Below are 23,975 nucleotides of genomic sequence, written 5' to 3'. Positions count from 1 at the left end.
AGTGGATTTGACATTCCCGCCAAAATGTTACAGAACAAAGGAAAGCATGCATAACAAAGAAACTCAAACTGGGCTGATCTGGTAGGTATGATCCGGCTCAGATCACCCCTGTTAGAACAAAGGAGCTGGGATGTAAGCTTTAGAACACGGCATTTAATAACAGCCATATTTTTAAATCATAACAGACAGAGAGAAAAAAATTGAGGATTATACGATATATTTGCGTAAAAAATGACAAAATCGTGCACAGAGTTCTAAGTTTATGATATATACATGCATTCATGCATTGGTTCAAGAATATGGCTGCATTTACGTGCCAAAAATTACTCTGAGTACAGACTTACCTGTGAAGTTTGAAAAGTTTTAATGCCTGGTATCCACTAGATATGATAAAGTTAAATGCATTTTGTATTTCAGAAAGATAAAATCTCTTTTGGATTTTGATGGGCATTTTTTTTCCTGATGCAAAAGGTCTGAAAATTAACTAAGTTTGGTACAATTAGAGGTCGGTCATTTAAAGACGTATCAACCGTATCATATACGTTGACGTATCCTCATCTGCAGATATACCAAAAAACAGTATGTAATCTCGAGCTTTTATTCTATGTACTTTCAATAATGCAAATGGGCAACTGATTAATTTCTAATGCAAAAAATAACAAAACAAGTAGGAAATATCGAGTTTTTGTGGAACATTTAATCCGACTTTTAAAGATATTCCGGATAGTTGGAACAGTTTACAGGCATGATAGGAGTGAATACGGTAAAATCGTTTATTTGTGTGCTAACTTGTGCTCACGTAGAACCAAATTGTTATTTGACCAATAGAGTGATACTCAGTACTTTTCTATTACCTTTTATGATAAAATCATTATTCAAAGTTCCTCTCTATATGTACTATATAAGTAGTAAATTTGATTTCTTTTGGGTGTTTATTCATATAAGATCTTGAAATATTTTTTTTAACTAGATTATTAAAGGATTTTGTACGATATTCGTGTTCCTATCCTACATTGATTCCCTTTTAAGGGCATGTACAAGTAGTTGATAGAACCCCTTATTGTTTTTACAAAACAGCACTATCACAAACATTGAAAGTGTATGTTTGATTGTTTCGAAGAGATTCCAATTAGTTTGTTTTTTTAAATGAAGCATGGTCTTCTTAATAAGTTCGGGATCACATAATATGTTTTGATATATCTGCATGTATTTATATGACATCTGAAGACTGGCAACTCGTGTTTCTATTTAATGAATGGCTATTATTTATTTTGAATTTATTGAACCATAAAACTAATTTTTGACTCTTCACATTGAATAATCCGCGAAGCGGATTATGTAAAATGTGAAGAGTCAAAAATTAGTTTTATGGTTCAATAAAATCAAAATAAATTATTGCCATTCATTATAAATAAATTTCTAGCAAAAATAAGGCTCTAAGAACTTTTTATATTATATATATTAACAATAACAACGTACACACATGTTGGCGTATGAATACACAACGTCAGAGTGGGCGTGTCGCAAGAAAAATTGACAACATTGAAAATAAAACTAATAATTTTAACCAATCAGAAGACAGTAAATACACCAAATTTATTTATTACCTCTTATGATAACATCGCAAATGAACAATATTCAAAGTTCCTTACATGTATATAAGTAGTACATTTGATTTTATGTGTGTGTTTATTTATGTAAGTTCTTGAAATATTTTTTAACTAGATTATTAAAGGATTGTGTACGATATTCATGTACCTGTCCTACATTGGCTCCTTTTTAAGGGCATGTAAAAGTAGTTGATAGACCCCCTTATTATAATTTTTACAAAACACCACTATTGCAAATTTTGAAAGTGAATGTTTGATTGATTCGAACGTAAGGTGTTCTTCAGTTCGGGATCACATAATAATTTTTGATAAATCTGCAGATGCGGATACGTCAACGTATACGATACGATTGATACGTTTTTAAATGACCGACCTCTACTATGAGATGCTCCCTCAGGTAAAAAAAAACAGTTTATATTGTTTTGATTGTCCCTAATTGACATGCACAAGAGGTATCTTCATAACTGCAGGTGAGTTAAAGAGTTCATCTGAGTCAGTGAGTGGACAGTATCAAAGTAATTCAGGTGTTTGTTTATTTTTACACCTTCTGCAGAAAGGAAAAAAAATGCCCAGCATAAACAAAAAAAGATTTGATCTTTCTTTAACACAAAATGCATTTAACTTTTATATATCTAGTGGATGCTAGGTATTAAAACTTTCCAAACAGCACAGGTAAGTCTGTACACAGAGTAGTTTTTGAGGTGAAAATACGGCCATATTTGTCCATTTGTTATGATGAACCTTAATATACGGAAAATAAGTGATATGAGATTTAAAGAAAAACTGCGTTCCTGTTTTGATAAATATAACGATAGGTGAATATTTTGATTCTGGTTCCACTAACAAAAATTTGCAAAACATACATTTGTGTAAAGAACTTTACTCCAAGGTGTATCGAGTTCTTCAAAATCTTGCATTGCAAATTACATGAAGAAAATAAAACAAACTCGAGGAGTGGGGATCATTATTGGAATAGGCAAATTTTAAGACCTTTTCAGTGGTTGGACGAAAAAGCGTATGAACAAATCCTGTAAGCAAACATGCAGAGAGATTTTCACTAACGAAAACAGGCTGGAAATGAATACACTTGAAAGGAAACGTCACAATGAAATTGGCAATGGAAACTAGGAATGTGTCAAAGAGAAAACAATCCGAACAAACAGCAAAACACAACTTAGACCACCAATGGATACTAAACACACTTAGAAAATACCCTACCCGAAGGCGGACTTCAGCTGTCCTTTGAACAAAAATGTGCACTAGTTCATCGAAAATGGACGTCACACTTAAGGATGTACTTAGGTGAGGTTAGGTGAAAATTAATAAATTAAGAAGTTAAAATTGATACTATAAGCTGGTAGAGCATCAATTAAGGATAAAAATAAGCTAAAAATATTGATAGGTCATGGACCTTCTTTTCGAGATATTTGAGATTTAAAATATGGCGGGAAAAGGCTGACTCGGACTTTTACCTTATATTTGCATTGGTACTATTAGTTCTCAAAACAAAAGAAAGAAAATTAAGAATCTTCTAAAATTTTGGTAAATGACCTTTCATGAGCTTCTAAGTCTTATATGAAAAAATAAATGGGTGTTATGGGGCAAAATATTTTACATTGTATTGTATGGAAAAACACCAAGGAGTCCGAACATTTGACACAAATTCCAAAACCTCACCTAAGTACATCCTTAACTCAAAAACATACAAATGACCATAAATCAAAAAAATATATAAGACTAACAAATTACGCGTATGGCCAACATCGGTTAATTCAAAAATAGGGAGCGAATCATTTAACAAATAGGGCCTTAGAAATCTAAACTTAACTTAATACTTTTACTCAATATTTTTTTTTTAAGTGAAAACAGACATTTTTTAAGTCGCTGATTTTTAAAATATATGTGTAGATCTTAGTTTTTCTTTTTTTTTTTTTTGCTTGTTTCTCTGTCTGTTTGAACATGTGTGTATTATTAATAGATTTATCTATTAAAAAACCCATGACGCTTTATGTTAAATGTTTTATACCAATATAAAATGCATATGTAATGACACTTGTTACATACAGTAAGGCTTACAACAACGAATTTGTTGATATATGATGTTCGGATTATGTACACTATAAATTGTTTAACTGCATGAGATGAATATATTTAACAATTTGAATATAAAGTTGTTAAACAATTTATCGTTATATGATTCAATTCAGAGACCTTTTTATACGCACATGACACAAATGAAATAAATAAAGTGTCTGAATTTTACTTGAAAAAAATGCATATTTTATGAAGTAAAACAAAAAAAAAGTGTTTCAAAAAGTCTTTCAACATAAATTGTCAAAATGATATTTTATATTATGCATTAAAATTTCTGAATTCACACCTTGCAGATTTTAAATAGAATATAATTTGCATTCCATGTATAGAATATAATGTAACTCAGCTATTATAAATCATATTCATTTTCCAACAAGACTATAACAAGTAAATATTTGTGCAGTAATACTTTTAAGTAGGAACATTAAATCTTATATTTTTATATAATTTATGACCTTGTGCACTTCACTGCCAGACACAAACGAGTTTGACAACCATATGGTAGACAGACTTTACACCGAATATAACCTGGTCTATTCCAAAGCTCTTTAATATAGTCTTAGACCCAGGCCATATACAATTAGAACGAGGATAGAAATCTGACCTTAGAACTTCAAAATTTATAAGCCTGAAATAGTCTTACTAGTAATGAGAGTTTGCATAAAGGTCCGCCTTTTCCTATTCTTTTAAGTTTTCAGACCATTTTATTTTCTCTATTTTCTTTGTTTCTTTTTACCCACATTCTTTCTTCTTTTAATCACGAAATTAATCTCTATTTTTCATATTTTAGTTATCTTTTACATTAATTGCCCTTTTTCTGTAGTTCTTACACCCATTATTATTTGTTCTGTAATACCAATCAAGGCTGTTAGTATTCGCCATGTACTAAAAAGTGTATCATTAGAATGTCCACATAGTAGATATTTGTAAAGGAAAAAAGAAATTAATCACATTTGAATACTGAAAAAAAAAAACATGCATAAAGCAGTTCAATTTGTCATTTGTATTCAATCCGTATTAATTCATTTTGAATTATGTCTTTAACCCGTCTGATTGACTAGTCTATTTAGTGAAATAAGGAATCCATGTTACCAAGAAAACAGAACTTTTTTTGGCTTTTTGTATTTAAAATATTTTTCTGTTTTTAACTTTTTATAGATTAAACACTGGTGCAGAATTTTCGTTCAAAGGGGACTGTCAAGCAACATGTTTGCCTATCGTTTGATATGTTACAAACCATGAATTCCTTATGCCCGCGTCACACTGTCCCGATTTTTACGCCGATGGCAACACGATTATGGAAATTTTCAAAATCGGGACTGATCGTATCCAGATCGGGCTATTCGTAGTGCCATCTTTAACCATCGTAGAACCATCGGCCACTTTTTCTAGCCTTCGGGGACAACTTCGGGAAGGGTTCTAAATTTTTTAACATGTTAAAAAATCCCCGAAGGTGTGTCCGATGTTGAGGGTTCGTATTGAGTTCGTATCACCATCCTCACCATCGTAATGTCACCGGGAATGCATCTTTGAACATCGTATTGCATTCGTGTTTCCATCGTTTCCATCGGGCAGTTTTGACATTACGATGTCTACACGAATGAATCACGAAGCTACCCGAAGGTCTTACGATGGCAACACGACTTCGTGAAGACCTCGTAATCCCGTCGTGTTGCCATCGAATAAAAGTACGAAGGCGACAAGATGAAACTACGACGGCAATAAATCCAGCTAAATGTAAGTTAATTTTCGCGCTAAAATACATTTAAAGTGCCATGCGCGATATGCACTGGTCAGTCTAATACGACAGTTCAGAAAGACGTTCACAAAACATGGAGCTCATATCATATGATTCTATGAGAACAAGAAAGGCGACAGCGTTGTTTCTATTAATTCAAATGTAACAAGAAGAGCAGCTATTACAGGCTCAGGATTTACTTTTACAAGTAAAATATTATTTTTTGTCAATTTTTCATATCAAGTAACATACTGAAAATCATAAACGCGCCTCGTACACCAACACTGCAGGTACACGTATATAGGGAAACCAACTTTTTCTTCATTATTCTGATTTTTTATGTATCGTCTGAGTTGTTGTCACACGAATGTTTACTCCATAACCATTTTGTTTTCTATATGTCATATTTTGCCGCATTTGTTGCTTTCCCCACATCCTTCCTTTTGCTTATATTATTATGATATTCTCCTGGAAAGAGCTCTTTTTGAATAAAAGGGATCAACGAACCCATTACCTTACCTTTAAGATAGATCAGTAACATGGGCATAATTATGGGTGATTATTCAGACTAGTGCACATATTTTACAGTTCAAACAAGGCAATGCCGAGCGTGGCATCCCCTCGTATGTAACATATTGGGGACAAATATGAACACTATATTTGTATATGACACATGCAGAAAATGGTAAATTGAATATGCATATTTGATACATAAACTATTTTTTTAGAAATCAACCAAAACATTCAGTAACTGGAAATACCTTTAATATTGTCTTTAGAACCAGCAGGTAAAAAAATGAGCAACCAATTTCCTGTGTATTATGCTATTTCAAGGAGAAAAAACAAGTCCATCTACATGACCTTGACCTTTGGCCTTGAACGTAAAAAATGTCGGATCATTACAAGGAGGAACAATATACCAAATGTGGTTAAAATCTTTTGAAGCATATTGGTTTTAGAGTGTCCACAAGGGTGATATTACCTTGTATTACAACTGCCACTGTGACCTTGACCTTTGAACTTTAAAGTCAAATATAATATATATTCAATATTGATCAAACAATTTAAAACGCGTGATGGCTTCGGCATATTATTTAAATGCATCGTAAGCTGTACACGACGTCTTTTAGATATCGTATGGCCATCGCGCCATCATCGTAATCCCTCGGTAGCCTTCGTGATCCATCGTGAAGGCTTCGGCTGAGATATGAAGCTTAAATACCCGTCTTCGATTAACCTTCGTATGTCTATCTTTTGCTATCGTATATAATTTCAGCACCATCGTATAGACTTCGTTATTCATCGTACTTGCTTCGGTCACTTTTTGGTATTTTAACGAGATCGGGATCAACTTCGTACGAACTTAAAATTTTCGCATTCGGGTGTCCATCGTATATAAAAATCGGGACAGTGTGACGCGGGCATTAAGAAAACTAAAACAATCTAGGTCTATAATTTTATGAATTCGTTCAAGTGCCAAGTATGTTTTATCGATAAAGAACGTCACTCTGTAAAAAAAAAATCAAAGTTAAATAGAAGTTGTTTCCACAACAAATAGACTCATTTTTCGTCACTCTACAGCTATGAAAAAAGATAAAAAAAAAAAAAAAAAAAAAGATCGATACATTCCCTTTAAAAGATGGCATAAGAAACTTCGTTTGATTGATTGGAAGTTGTCTTCTTAACTTCAAAGGACGATTGAAGAAAGGTTACGAAATAAATCATAACAATATGTGGCAGTGGTGTAATTGCCAATGAGACAACTACCCACCACAGTTCAAATATCGGCGACAATAGGGCACTGTATGACCTTTAACATGGGTCAAAAACATACCCTAGCTGCAATAAGCTATAAAAGGCCACGACATAACAAAACGTGAAAAATGTGTAATATTTTAAAATGATTGTATGGTAGACATATAGAAGATGAAAAATTCATTAACATCTGTCCCAAAAATTGACCGAACGACTTCGATTTTTAAGCCGGACAAAATTGTTGGGTAGACATGGAGTTACTTTCATTTGCACGAGTTCAAATGGTAATATACTAAAAAATCGGTGAACGGTCATTTTGAGTTTAATTGGTTAGTTAGACCAACAGTTATTTCCCCTATCAGCAATACATAGTTATTTGTATACATAGGCTATCTTAAGTCAACATATCTATTACCTCAAGACCATTTACATTGTTGTTTAAAATGAAGTGGCCGTCAATGATCGTCATGTATATCTACAGACGACGAGTAAACAGTTTACTTATTTGTCCATAAGTAAGTCATACCAGTCCAAATAAACACAAGTCTTACTTTTAACTCGTGTCGATATATGAAGATACTGCATTTTTATCATTTTTGTATAAAAGTTGTATAAGAATATGGGGAATGATTGCTAAATGAGACAACTATAATACATCAGAGACAAAATGATTGGATTTTAATCAACTATCATAGCTTGTACGGCCTTCAGCATGATAGCCAAATCCATAGAGCACACAGTAAGCTATAAAAGGCCTTGCCAGAAGATTATTTGTATATTTTTTATCATTTTTTATCATAACCTGTCCTCTATCGAAATCATTATCAATTACACATTATCTGAAGTATCAACTTAACAAATGACGATATTGTGAAGCTGAATCAAGAATCACCTACAAACAATTAAGTGAAATTATCAATATCAGTTTGAATCCTTGTATCTTTGATAATGTTGAGTTTGTTTGCATAATACCATGTATTGGTCCAGTCGTAGAAATCTTTTAATAAAACGCAATCGTATTATTATATTTCGTGTTTGTTTGCTATTTAATTGGATGTCCTAACCTTTAAATGTATTTGAAAGATTTCCTTCATTTTCAAGAACTTAATACTTTTTCTGCAGTCAAAAATTGTATCGTTGTTCGGTGTGATAACATTAACGGTACCAAATTTCCTGTGAGCCATTCTCCGTGCTGAATGCCGTACTTTGACCTAATTATGATGATTTACTTTTACAAATTTGGACTTGGATGGAGAGTTGTCTCATTGGCACTCATACTTTTATCTTTTGACTGCCCTTTACGGTTTTAGCACAGTCGGGCAGGTTCAACGCATCTGACATGGGTTTTCATTAATGGAATATGTGTTTTCATTCATTTTAAACTAACTGTATCGGTTTGTGTCATCTCATGTTGTACTATTATACATGAACATTATATCCAGTGAACTTTCTCCTTTGATATATACATCAAAAGAATACAACGTGAACAATATACAGATTAAAATAAAGAATTCTTTCACATGGCCAATCATGGGCCGCAAGATCAATTTGTCATTTCAGTTTAACAATTTTCTGCTGTTTCAATAAAATGACGAGCTTTTCAGCTTGAATTATTCACTTACAATAATGCATTGTATGTAATTGTTCTACATTTGCAATTTCCTCATATAGAGTTCAACCTCAGACAGTATTGGCTATTTTAGTTAGGCATGTTTGTTCCAAACACTATTTAATACTTTTTGCTTTCAAAGTTTTTGTCTCGGGCGAAAATGGTAAACTTTAAACCAGAAGCTTGAAAGCTTGAAAGTTTGAAATACTACCATACGATCTTCGCTCTTCTTGTTTTTGCGCAACACAATCTATAAAGCATAATTCCAGTTGAATTCTACTTGAAAATTTTGTTAATGCAACGTTTTCCTTGGGCACCAAAGCATATGTGTGGTAAAATTCAACAGATAAAATCAAAGACATGAAATGAACAAAATTTTATAGTGAATAAATAATACCAAATGTTGCTATTTAAGTGTAATCAAAATCAAACCAAGTTTGCTACGCGGTATGGGCTTTGCATATTGTTGAAGGCCGCATGGTGACATACATTGTATATTTGCTAACATCTAAATCATTTGATCTCTTTCGATTGTTGTCTCATTGGCAATCATATCACATCTGTATATTTTATACAATTTAGCGGAATGTTATACGCGTAGTCTTGTTTCCTTTTAGGATTGATACATGAAGTAATATTGATATTAATAATGTTTCGGACTAGAAATAAATCTCCTGTTTCCACTGCTTTTTAGTTATGAAAAATGCAATTTTTTCTATGTCTAAACTTGTTATTTTAATTTGCTGATTTACCTTAGTTTGACGCTAGTTTTATTGATTATAAATGCTATTAACCTAAATCCATAGAACATACCTGATTATATGTTTTCTTTTTATAAAAATGCATTTGATATATGATAACTTCATAAGATTGATATGCACATACATGTGTAGCCACTACACAGTCTAACATTTCACTTATACACGTGTACATGTCAAACAGTATAATTCTATGTTGTGTTTTGCGTACTACTGCTTTTCTTTTTCGTTTTTAGAATTGGCGTTGTCAAATCATTTTCGATTTCTAAGTTTGAATGTCCCTCTGGTATCTTTCGCCCGTCTTTTAAAGCATATTAATTTGAATAATACATCAACTGTTTATTTGTATAATACAAAAACAAAATGAGAAGACGTGGTATATTTATGATAACCAATGAGACAAATATCCACCAGAGTTAACATAAAGTACACGTGGTAGTAAGCAGTTATAGGCCACAGTTCGACCTTCAACAATGAGAAAACCCATACTGTATACTCGACTATAAATGGCCTCGACATGAAAAAAAACAAACAATTCAACCAATATGAAACATGTCAATTTGTATAATAAATATCCATTTTTATATTTTAGAGTTGGGATCATGCAGCTGCCGAGAAAGCACGAGAGTGGGGACATAATTGTATATTTAATAGACTATGGGATGACAACTATGGTGAAAATTTGTATAAAACATATTTTACAAAAGCAACGAGATCTCGTGAAGTAATGATGGACGCATTGAAAGATTGGGATAAAGAGAGACAAAATTTATTTTCGTGGGATGTGAAATGTACAGAAAGTGAAACTTGCAACTACAAACAGGTATAAGCCAAGGTCATAAATTAAGGTCATAACTATTATAATATCTTTAGCCTTATTTAATGTTCTGTTTTTAATTTACATGGACTTGATTTGTCAACTTCTTCGTGCCAAAACAAACTATGCAATCAGGAATTTGTTTGTATATGTATTACTTGACAATTACTGACATCCGGAATATTATCATTTTATGATAGTCTAACTGGGTTTCTGAAAATTGATTTATCAGAGATTAGACTTTGGACTTCCATCTACTTAGGTTTTACGTTAGGTAGGACGAGAAACTAGTTTTGGAAAAAAAAAAAAAAAAAAAAAAAAACACAAGAGAATTCAAAAGTCAGCATAAAAATCTCCAGACAGAAAAAGAGGAAATGTATGGCAAATAACCAAAGTGAATTCAAAAGTCAGCATGAAAACGATGTTAAGACAAAACACAAGATAGAAAACTCAAAACTGAGCATCAAGCAACCCTATTGTCTCCAATTTCGTCTCAAAGAGTTTTTGCAAACGGTTAAAAGCTTATATTAAAAATTTGCATATCCTAACTTTTGTTGCGTTGTATCTATACAATCAAGGTCAAATATACTTTCCTTTTATATGCTAGCTAAGGTTCTTAATTCTGAACATGGAACGTTACTGACATCATATTTTCGGGCACAGGACGTTTGCGCTATTTTACCTGTAAAACGATAGGACATTTGCGCCTCAAATACTATGGACATTTATGCTTTAAATTTTGATTCACCTGTATTAATTTGACCGGACATTTGCACTTTACCTATAGTCGTCTTCCTGTAATTTTGATGAGAAGTAACCATTACGTTAATAAATCTAATTTATATGTATCATTATGACGACAAATGGTCCAGAATCTTTAATTCTTTAATATTCGATTGTTATAACAATATATTGTTGCGTTTAATTGGAAAAATGATATGAGGTTAAGTACACACGAGACAACATTCACGAGATTCACCCGATCAGAAATATTTAGCAAAAAAAAAAAAAAAAAGGGAAACTATATAATACTATTTGATTCGAAGTAATCTTAGTGTAAATCAAATTACAATATCAGTTACAAACGTTTTTGATGGCACAGTGTAAATCAAATTACAATATCAGTTACAAACGTTTTTGATACTAGTGTGGATCTTATTTTATTGTCACAATCTAATAACTACCCAAAACATTTCATCGAACGCGGTTTTGATTTTATGAATATTATTGACGGCTAGCCTCATGAATATTAACGCCGGCTAGATCCACACTAGTGTTTTTGATGGCACAGTGTAAATCAAATTACAATATCAGTTACAAACGTTTTTGATGGCAAATATGCAGGCGTTATCAGCAAATTACATAAAAACATGGTGAGGTCTACGGTACAGTAACCTATAACATAATGTTTTCATTTTCTGACAGATACTGTAGCATAACAATATTGAAAAAGCCCCGAACATTTAGACAATTTTTAAATGAAACATGATGTTACAATGTAAATAGTGAATAGTAAGGATAAACATTTTCAGTGAAGACGGATATACTGAGGAATAGTCATGATTGTCAGAAGAATTTTTTCCTTGGGCGGTTATTCTATAACAGTTACAATGTACTGTTTTTATTTTTTTGTGCTATTCATATACCTATAAATGTACCGTAAGCCACTCTGTCCTACATGTTTGATATAACTATAATGTTTTATACTTTTTTAAAGTTAGTAATCTGATATCCAGACCAATTAACACTAAAATGACGTTTGAACAAAAACCCAGTGTTGACATTTAATAAATTTGGACTATTAACATACAAAATTCATTTTTCATTTTTTATAATGATTCTTTTATGATGCACTTGAATAGTAATACCCGAAACTGTACGTTTTATTTAGTGAAAAAAAGATATCAATTTTAAATAAATTTTCCATCTATGTTTATCAATAATTCATGTAAACTAGAAAATGTACTTATTGATTTAATTATCATTATTATTGTCAATGAAATCATCAGTAAAAAAACATTTATATCTTTATTCTTGAATGATGCGGACAGAAAGTTTGAAATATGATTCCTAAGGTATTACAAAAATATAAATGTTAATATGCACTGAACTTTATAGCTTTCTATACGGTATTTTTGGGTTATACTGTTTGTTGAAGACCTTAAGTGAGCTAGTTTTGCTACATCATTAGGTTATATGTGGATAGTTCTCAAATTGAAAACATAACACATCTTCTCATAGTTTAACTAAACAAAAACATTTAATACATTAAAACGTGTAAACCAGCTGCAATTGTTAGAACATGTTCTAAGTCAGGAATAATGTGATGTTCAGTTGTCGTTTGTTGAAGATGTTCATACGTGTTTCTCTTTTTTCGTTTTTTTTTATATAGATTATTATACTAAGTATACCATTGCTTTTTCCGTTTAAACAGTTTTACACTAGTAAATTTGGGACTCTTTGTAGCTTGCTGTTCGGTTCGAGTCAATGCTTTGTGTTGAAGATCGTTTTTTGACCTATACTGGTTTACTTTTATGAATTGTGACTTGGATGGAGAGTTGTCTCATTGACACTCATACCACATCTGCTTATATCTTAATGTACATGTTCACTAAATATAAATATAAGGTCAAATAAATGTCAGAGTTAAGTATCGTATACTTTCTGTTGTAGCTAGTCAGTGCCAAATCAGATTCGGTTGGTTGTGCTCTAATTAAATGTCCGAGGATGATAGAAAGTAAGAAAACAACCAATTACAATATGAACTATTTCATCTGTTTCTACTCGCCAAAGTAAGTATAATAAGCTGTGACAAAACTATTTTAGTAAGTATACTGTTAACACTTTGGAATAGAATAGTATTTTTTTTTCTATAAGAAAGGTTAAATACGACCATTGTATGTATTAAAGAAAGTTGCAAAAGATATCTGCAGGATATGCAAACTCATATGTCGGAGGCAAAATTGAACTGAATATGTCAATGCAAAAAAAATACGAATGTTCAGTACACACAACACAACATACATTGTATGAAACGAATGACTGGACTGAGCAACACGAACCCTAACAATAACCAATGATGATCTCATGTACTGCGGAAGGTTAGCAGATTCTGGTCAAGTTATAAAAACAACCTGGCGATAAGTCTAAATAAGTAGGTCTCATTCGACATAACAAAAATTGGAACATATCCGTCGTCATCTGTGAAACAGATATTCTATAACGGTCAACCAAGTCATGATGTCGTTCGTAAAATTTTAGAATTGATAATTTTAATTTCACCACTTCCGGGAACAACAGGAAGGAAAACATATATGAAATTGAAGCTCCGGAATATCATATCAACTGGTAGATATTTACTCGATATGCAGGTTCTGCTCGAATGTTGCTACATAGAAATTAAAAGTTCAATACTAGGAATTGTAGTCAGATACACAATCGGTCGTTTTTTAAATTTAATAATCATTATGTACTAATGAAATTGTGCATCCTAAATAAACTGCAAGACATTTATATACTTCGTTTTTAAGTTATTATCGGTCATAATCATGTTACAATAATGTTGATAACTGACGGATTTATTTTTTTATTTAGGGAAAAGAGGGGGGATGCTCATATTTCGACTCGAGCACTCATTGTTTCGTAGAATAAGTCGAAAAACACTTTTTAATATCATAATTAAAAAGTAAAACACGTTACGTTTAAAAAGAGACATCTTTTCGTGCAGCTACATAAAATGATCTGAAGTCTAGCGTTGCATAAGACTATCCAAATTCTCCTTTTTTTTGGATATCGGTCTTAATGATGTATTTGGGTTACGTGTCAAAATCAAAATCTGACAAGAGGTTATAAAAATGCGCTTAAGGGGGCAAGTTCAACCGAAACTGATATCACTTAAAGTGAATATGTCTGGTCCATAAATCAAAAAAAGTTATCAAAGAGAATAGCAAATGTTGCAGAACTGTTATTTTGGCGTTAATATGGCTCTACAATATGTCACCGAAAAGCACGATAGCTTGTGATCTCGACCATGACGAGATTTAAACAAACGAATTGAACACTCTCCAATATTCTGAAAACATAAACTTTGTTCTTTTTTCTAACCTGCAAACATACAAAGTTTATATTTGAAATTTTTGACATTATATTGAGAAATGCAGTTTGCTTTTTTCTCTTGTATATTTAAACTTAACAGTTCTTAGGTTTTACATTCAACGAATAACTTTGAAGATTAAGATAATGACAATTTATACAGTACTTGTAGAGAAATCATTGTTGAGAGGCTACACAACACATGTCCGGAATTGCTCTAGATATAAGCTTAAGGCGATTACAAGAAATGAGATACATGTACATGTAGTCATATTGTAAGAAAAACATACACTTATCTAAACAAGGGCGGGTTTATTAAATTACTGTCATATTACTACAACAGCTTGTTATTCATCCTATGCATCAACATATTTTAGGGTTACTTAAATAAACTATAATTTATAACAAATATCATATATGATACAGATAAATAAATGTAAAACCTTATTAACTACCTTTCCAGAATTTATTCATCCATGCAATGCTTCCATGTGCATAGTAGAATTGTGTTTATCTAAATCGGGTTTTGATTCATGCATATATGAGAACCGTATTGCAAGATAAAGACGATTAAATATAAAAAAAAAGAAAGATGTGGTATGATTGTCAATGAGACAACTCTCCACAAGAGACCAAAATAACACAGAAGTTAACAACTATAGGTCACCGTACGACCTTCAACAATGAGCAAAGCCCATACCGCATAGTCAGCTATAAAAGGCCCCTAATAACAATGTAAAACAATTCAAACGAGAAAACTAACGATCTTATTTATATATATAAAAAAATGAACGAAAAACAAATATGTAACATATAAACAAACGACAACCACTGAATTACAGGCTCCTAAATACTATTTGGAGCAAAGGGTATTTTTGAATGCCACTGAAATATGAGAGCTATTTGGTTAACAACAGTTCTTTGGCTGGACGTCTTGCTCTGGTTTTTTTTTTTTTTTTGGCATGCAGGTAGTGCGATTTTCTTTAGCACATGTCTTGCATTTATATTTCTAGATTTATGAATATATCAAATGCAAAATAGTCTATTGGAATTATAACACCTGATTTGACGTTTATTTTCAGAGTAGAATTAGATAAACAACCTTTTACATATGGCAGGAAATGTTCAGCATGTCCACAAGGCTATCACTGTAAACGGAAAATGTGCACAAGTAAGAAATAAAATATGTATCAACTGGAATATTAAAGGTTTTTATAAGGATATTTTTAACAGATCGTCAATTTTTATATTGAAATGATTGATTCCAGTGGCAAATATATTAATTACTATGATTTTTTTTTTCAGATAGGATCTAAATTAAACTATCAATTGAAAAAATCTAAAGAGTCGATCGACATTTTTGGTGTAACAATAGTTCATTAGCTTATTACCGATTTAATTATGTTGTTCACACTTTTTAAACATTGTCAAATTTCTCCCCTTAGTCAATCGTAAACTGGTTCTATACCGGACAAAATTGGCTTTTGCCAATGCAAAGCTTGGGGAATTGAAAGTGATGTATCGGCGGTTTAAATAAAGGCATTAGTAGTATACCGCTGTTCAAAACTCATAAATCCATGGACAAAAACAAAATCGGGGTAACAAACTTAATATTCATGGAAAATAATGTCTTTATTTTTCTGATTTCATAGGTATTTATTTCGCTTTAAAACAAATTAATGTTATTAAAAGATTTGAAGACCTTAAATATTACGCACAGGAATATGACAGTTGTTGTCCATTCGGTCGATGTGTTTTATCATTTTATTTTGCCATTTCCGTTTCAAATTTTCCTCGAAGTTAGTATATTTGTGATTTTACTTTTCACATTAAGCACATATAAATTTGCTCTTTCTGCCACATTTTTGTAGCTCTCCATTGTAAATATAAACAATTACGGGAATTGGGAAATAGACAATTCATAACCAATACAAAAAAAAAAAAAAAAATTACATTTGTCATAAATGTAATTTGTATATTACACTTTTAGAGATACATGTAGGTTTGTTGCTTACGTGCAGTATTCACAAAGAATTTGTCAATTATTATAGCAGTTCCTATGTTTGTTAAATAAGATTTTTTTTTATCTAAGACATTGACAGTTAAATGTAGAAAGCATTATGTTCAATGAATTCGGGAGAGTTAAAAAGAACATTCGGAGAGTTAACGTTATTGTTACATGTACTCATGATAACTGTATGTGTTTTTCTCTCACTCCTTCCATAAAACAGAGAAGAAATGGAAAAAAATCAAGCACAGTGGTAATGTGATTAAGGAAAAATTACCAGAAAGAAAACTGAGTATACCAACAGCCAATGTCATCATTCGGGAAGACTCTAGAGGTTATATGCCTCACAAAAACACATCGAATGACCAGACAAATGTATTGTTACCAATTCCTCCTGCAGCACTGACGGGGAGAGAGGCTAGTGAAAAGGTGTTTAATGGTGAAAATACTGAGATAAAAGTAACACCACGGAGGAGAAGAAGTAAGATTTGCATATCTAACTTTTTATCATATCTGTTACAATAATAAAAACCTAACGTGTTGTTTCGTTTTAATTCTAACCTGGGACTATTATACTAGTCTCAGTTCTAACTAACTAAAATTGAAATTGTTTTTTAACATACGTTGCTAATAAAAACATTAAGCTTAGTTACTGATACCAAATGTACGCATGAAAAAAATGTATATTAACCTTTTTTTTGCTAAATTTCATACATTAAGTTTTACTTCAAGAACAAACATTTCTCAAATTACGATCCTTTTTTAAGAAAATATGATTAAAAATCAGTATTCAAAAAGAATACGTGCTGACTGACAATAATAAACATTAACCACTAATTGAGTTTAAAGAATTCAAAGTTCATGATCATTAAAATGATCAAATTTATCTTTAAGAGGTTTAAAAAAGACAGACAAATAAGCAAATTTAAAATGCTAAATTAAGAGTTTGAATGCTGTTTTACTTTTAAAATGACTAATATACTTACATAGATTAACAGCCGGATCGCTGGAAAACCAGCACTTTAACTTTTTACTAATAATTGAATTTAAACACAATGTTCAATCTTATGAATGCATACACGAATTTATTCCACTAGTGAAGCGACAATCTAGCAGACGATACTCATCATACGACGATTACCTACGTAGAGAAAGACTACGTCGGGAGAGAGAACGAGCACAACAATTATATGAGCGTGAACAGCTAAAACGCCAAAGAGAGGAACTAGCAGCCTATCAAAGACGTAATTCAAGACCTTCTGCACAAATACGAAGACGACCGGCTCAAACCCGAAGAAGAGAGTCACAAAGAATAACGGCACCAGGCGAGTCGTGGCACGCCTGCTTGCTCTGATATGCATTTTTATTTTCCCTCCATAGCTAGAATTATAGCCGCCTTTTTAGATCGAGGGTGTATTATTTGTAATTTGATATAACCAGAATGATTGAAGGAGTTTCTTGTATATTATACTCAAGTATGCATTGTAGCACTATTAGATTATGCTTTGCACGCTAAGTTAGATGGATAAAAAAGAAATGCTGCTCGGCATGAGTTTTAAAGTCAACATATATTAGAATTCATCTTTCTTTCTTTAATGAATTGCATGAATAGCCATCTATAACTTTCATCTCTGAAAAAAAAAGTCTAGATTCGGTTTGAATTTTTAGTTATTCATTGTTTTATTTGTCTTTCTTAATGTTGCAACATGGGTTAATTTCCAATCCTTTAAATCATTGTATGCAGTTCCTGCTTTTTAGAACAGTCATATGTACATTTTAACTTGTAATCAAGTATGCATGTAGTAGTAAAGTTTATGGATAAAATCCTTTATATATTATATGTCTGATCAAACTTGACAATAGGATATGCTTGCTGCATTTTGCATGAAATATGAATTTTTGTTGGAATTGTAATTTTTTTGTTTTGTTTTGACAGTTTATGTTTACATTTAGCTCACGTATATTCATATTAGAAACATATATAGTGTCCATAATAATGACATCCTACTAAATTTCGATTGGTTGATTATCTTTGTTTGTGTTCTTTTCATAACGTTAAGTGGACAACCTTTAATGCATATTAAAAAAAAAATTGCGGCCGGAATGAAGAGTACAAAACTTTGATTTTCATAAGAAAAGGAGGATATGCTTGATAGGTGCAGAAAAAAAACTAGTAACAGGCTATATTATTCCGGCTTACGATTTGTCAGACACATCAAGATATCATTCAGAAAAATGAGGGACATAACTCATGTTACATGTCGTTGCATTTGTTAAAAATGACCAATGAAGCTTGAAGGTATAAAAAAACAATTTACATCTACAATCTCAATATATATATTCTATGGCTAACTTTTTGTTAACAATGAAGATTCTATAACACGAAAAATAGTGTAAGTACGTGTTAGTGGGAGATAACTAATAGAAAATATTTGGTGAAGCAGGCTGATAAACATTTTGCGATGCAAAAAAAAAAAAACCCCAACAAAAACAACAAAAAAACCCACATAAACAGGGCTTAAGGAGAAAATAATATCCAGAACAAATTCACATGGGATCTCCACATACGAGTAGAAAGACACAATGAATCATATCTTATATACAATTATCTTAATATATAAAATGTACGAACAACAGGAATATACTGTCTATCTTGCTTAATTATATTATTTGTAACTTTGAATTTAACATTAACATCATTTGTACTTGCAGTGTGTATAATACAAACGTTTAAATTAATTTATGCGATCTATATATCACTTTGACCTATCCTGCATTTTTGCTAAAATTATATTCGATTGTTAATTTGATAGTTTTTTTACCATTTCCGAAACACGTAGATTATTTTCTTTTGATTGCTTTGTAAATTATAATTTTCTGTTGAAACAGGTAGTGTTACAGTAGAAGAGCAGAATTATTTAACACAGGCACATAATCTTTTGCGAGGGAGCCAGATGACAAAACTGGTAGGGGTATAAAAGAGTAAACATAGGATGAATATTAAGAAGAAATTATTGATTTATGTATGGGTCTTTTTTTTCAATGAATAGGAAGCAGAAACATAGAAAGGATATACAAAAAATGAAACCAAAAATGACAAACAATATTGCGGCCAAATAGAGATAAATGAGAAAAAGGCATACTACAAAAAGACATAACAAATTATCTAGTCTGAGAGTTATAAAGGGAGGTTGATATATCACAAAACATATTAAACTCGGCCGCATTTGTTAGGCTTGTATGTACTTTTTTAAATTTTGGTTCATCTATATGTTTTGGAGTTTTGTGTAAAGTCTCTTTTCGCTAAACTAGTATAATACATTATTGTTTGAACAGGGCCCAGTTGAAGCCCGTCTCCAGGTGACTGTTCTTTGACTCCGCTCTTGTGTTATCATATACATGTACTTTGTATTTTGTATTTTGTATTTTTCAGAAATGGAGTAGATACCTTCAGCGATGGGCGGATTACGTTATACGATGTGCGGTTGAATATCCTGGTCCTATCACAACATACACTAACTTCGGAAAAATTTCAAATGTATGTTTTAAATTTTATAAAGCTCTGATGTTTAAAACGATAACTGCAACTGACCTCTTAAACGATGCTTAGTTAACAATACTTTTCTTATTTTACACGTTTTTCTCTTTTCATCGATATTTAATTTAGGTGTATATTCTTCCGGTACATTAAAGTTTTAACAAATGAAACCTGGTTGCAGTACTAATTTTAAAGTTTTCCAAATAAATTTTACAAATTGAACGACATAGGCTTCAGAAATGATATTAATAAAGCCAGAACTAATCCACTAAGAATGAAAATCGTAACGTTCTGTTCTTATGGTCACTCATGTCTTTAATAAAATCATGTCCACATTTCATGAAATCTGAACCGTTTGATTGGCTGAAGCATTATGAGCTAATTATTTTATCAAAAAGCTCAAAACAGACACATTTGACCAGGTTAATGCAAAGTCAGTTTCCCTCAAAGATTATAATTTCATTGATCATCCAAAATGTGGTACGTAATTGTGGTGTTAAATAAAAGGGAACATAATTAAGCAAATATACAGCTTACGCAAATTATTATTTTTTTTATTTATTTAAAAAAGAATACAATAATTTGTGTGACTCCCAATGTTTGAAGAATTGCACACAGGTAACCGGAGAAAAACCACCATTTAATATACGAAAAATTAGCTTACCAAATATTTGAAACCATTCACTGTATATCGCAATCTTACTTTGATACATAACTTTACACACACGTGCAATATTTTACTGAATTTATTATTTCAAAGCTATTTCGTCACACGTTTTCCCCTGTCGTTCTAACTACTTTATATTTCAATTTTAGGGCGGCAATATTTATAACATCGTCTACAACTGGGGAAATGAAGGATATAATGTTAATAAAAAACTTGTGTCAGGTTGCAGAACACCTGCCGACAGAGAAAGATGTAATCATAATGTTATTGTAAGTTTAGTAAATCTGAAGAAATGTATTTTTGGTATTTTTGGTAAACTGAAGTTAATGAAAATCTAATAATTACAAAATCAAACTGCAATTTGCTAATAATTACAAAATCAAACTGCAATTTGCATTTCAGGAAAAAAGAATCTTTAATTAGAAAACAATGCAAACTTGAAATTACATCATGTACCATACGTTCAATTTGAAACAAGGCTAAACACCACTGGGTCGATGCCACTGCATACTCCCCGAGGGTATCACCAGCCCAGTAGTTAGCATGAATATCAATTATATGGTAATTTTTATAAATTCCCTGTTACAAAACGTTGAATTTTTCGAAAAACTAATATTTTCTTATTCCAGGAATAGATTACTTTGGCCGTATTTGGTTTCTGAATGCTCTCCAACTTTGTACTTGTTTGGCCTTATAACTATTTTGATCTGAGCGTCACTGATGAGTCTTATGTAGACAAAACGCGCGTCTGGCGTATAAATTAAGTCCTGGTACCTATAAACATTTAGCTTTAAAATAATATAATGTTTGTTGTCAGTTTTCGAGTTTGACTGTTCCTCTGGTATCTTTCCCCCTCTTTTGACACAAGTTTTTGATAAATAAGATCTGGTGGTGATGCAGGATTTAATATGTTATGTTTTCATGTGCTAGCAAGAATACTCTTTTGAGTGCATTTAAAAAAAAAAAATCGTTTAAACTACAAAAGTAAATGGCAGTTCAGTTATACTAATTAACAATAATTTTTCTACTGTGCAGTACTTATTACTTAATTGTTCGTAAGACGCAATCCGAAAGTGAAAGTTGGACAAGTGCTAGCGTCTTAAATTACTTTCTTGTTTCAACTTATTTTTTGGGTAAAAATATACATATGTATGGACACATTATTGTATCATTAAGACTATAATCTACATTGGCTAGTGGTAATTGGGAAGGATTGAGCTCTCACAAAACACGTTTAACCCCGTCACATTTTGTTACTTGTCCGTAGTCAGGAGCATCAGGACTTTTTTGTTATTTTAATTTTAGTTCATTTATGTTTATGGCGTTAAGTATGACGTCCGTTTTCACTTACGTAGTACACATTTTTGTTTAGTGGGCAGCTGAAGTCGGCCTCCCTGTGCTGGATTTTCTCGTTCTGTTGAAAACCAATTGATGGCCTTCGGCTGTTTTTTTCTTTTTAGTCGGGTACTTGTTGTTTCTTTGATACTTTTCAAATTTCCATTTCAATTTTAGAATGAAGGGAAAATGTCAACTTAGCTACCTGAATTCTTACTGTATGATGGACTTATTATATAGCTTGCTTTGCACCTACATCAAAGTTTTTGTCATGATACAAGTTAATTACGGATATAGAATGAAATTCAAAACAGTGTGGCTGTGGCTATTGATTGACACATTAAATTCATCCATTGACTGGGACAATTTAGATGAACGTTTGTATGTAACGACCACTGATCACTATGTACTTTTTAAATATACTTAAACTATGGGGTCACCAAAGGTTCTCAACACCTAAATAAAGTTATTCGAAAAATTAATCAGAAATAACACGATGTTTTGATTTATACCAATTATATAAATCAAAACATAAAGGTTATTCCTGATTAATTTTTCGAATTATTTCATAATGAAAGGCGTTAAGAAACCTTTGGTGACCCCACAGTTTAAATGTCTATCGTAGGTACGTCGTGAACAGTGGTCGTTACAGACAAACGTTCACGTAAATTGTCCCAGTCAATGGATGAATTTAATGTGTCAATCAATGACCACAGCCACACTGTTTTGAATTTCATTCTAATATTTAAGAAATCGAACGAAAGTTGTCTCCCTTCCTACAGAAATCGGTTAAATAAAGACTACAGTAGTTAACTGATATTCAAATCTCGTAAATAGATTTAAAAGAGAGAAATCAATGAAAAAAACAGGAACCGGGAGAATCGCTCGAATTTCGATAGAAGTGACACAGGGAGCATCGACAGAGAAAGTTCTGCTTGCTATGCTTGATACATCACCCGCCATGCGAATTCATACTTCACAATTCAATCGTGAATAAGATTTTAATACTCAGTCTATTAGATACAGGGAAGCAAGAGAGGTTTTACTTTTAAACCTGGAGAAACTTAATGGCCGTTGTAGGTTAATATTGCATTTTTCCGAGGCTGTTCTTTTCGTTGTTGATGTAGCCCGTATTCACACATTTCTAACATCTTTGATAAATTAACTTGAAGAGAACATTAATATTATTTGTTTTCCACTTTGCATAATATAATTTTTGATTGATTGTTTGCATTTTATCGATGAAGTTTTTCTCTACTATTTTTAGGTGAAAAACGAGTTTCTTCGAGAGTATGCTTGTGCTGCTAGAAATTGTCAGAGTGGAATAAGACAACTTACTTGCATTTATCGATAAAACTAGAAAATACCGAAATACTATAAAGAATCAAAATATATAATGTACTACCTTTTACTCACACATAATATTCAGGGATATATGACTTACATTCAATACTTGCATTTCTTTGTAAACTAAATAGTGATATTCATAATACGTTATTGTATTGCTTTTTGCGACAGTAATTTGTGACTAATATTGTAAGTTTACTAATGTTTTTTTTTATTATTCAAAACTTGTTCTTTAATGCAAAATGTATTTAATAGTATAATACTTTGTATCAGGTTGCGTGTGTATATTGAAAGAAAACTATTAGCATACATGTATCTATGTAAGTCAGTATATTTAGAAGTTGAAACTCGATTTTTTTTAGATGTCAAAAATGTACAGGTATTCATTTTATATTTATTCTTATGATTTCGATCGTATTTAAACAATAACTGCCAGACTGATTGTTATTTCTTAAATGTTGCAGTAATATCAGATGACCCGGAAATTCTTTTTACACATTTTCAATCTTTTAGTTCAGGTTGTTTATAATTGGTTCCATCGTGATTTTTACGTATCAAAACAGTAAATATAGAAAATAAACATCGAAATAACCTACAAATCTGTTTT

General features: G+C 31.6%; 1 protein-coding gene across 2 annotated transcripts in view; it reads left to right on the top strand.

Moving 5' to 3' along the window:
• The window catches only part of LOC143045224 (uncharacterized), a 36,360-nt gene extending 12,839 nt beyond the window's left edge, over positions 1-23,521 (top strand). The window contains exons 2-10 of one of the 2 annotated variants that reach the window (XM_076217580.1): positions 10,157-10,387; positions 13,055-13,173; positions 15,556-15,644; positions 16,705-16,962; positions 17,579-17,806; positions 19,371-19,447; positions 19,915-20,019; positions 20,836-20,955; positions 23,289-23,521. In XM_076217580.1, coding sequence (XP_076073695.1) covers positions 10,157-10,387; positions 13,055-13,173; positions 15,556-15,644; positions 16,705-16,962; positions 17,579-17,806; positions 19,371-19,447; positions 19,915-20,019; positions 20,836-20,955; positions 23,289-23,375 — 1,314 coding nt within the window. In that variant the 3' untranslated portion in view covers positions 23,376-23,521. The remainder of the gene's footprint in view (positions 1-10,156; positions 10,388-13,054; positions 13,174-15,555; positions 15,645-16,704; positions 16,963-17,578; positions 17,807-19,370; positions 19,448-19,914; positions 20,020-20,835; positions 20,956-23,288) is intronic. The other variant, XM_076217581.1, reaches the window with a different exon arrangement.
• Positions 23,522-23,975: the final 454 nt, after the last annotated feature.

This window comes from Mytilus galloprovincialis, chromosome 9 (genome assembly GCF_965363235.1).
Source record: "Mytilus galloprovincialis chromosome 9, xbMytGall1.hap1.1, whole genome shotgun sequence".
Classification (NCBI taxonomy): Eukaryota; Metazoa; Mollusca; class Bivalvia; order Mytilida; family Mytilidae; genus Mytilus; species Mytilus galloprovincialis.
This window is presented reverse-complemented; position numbering and strand designations above follow the sequence as displayed.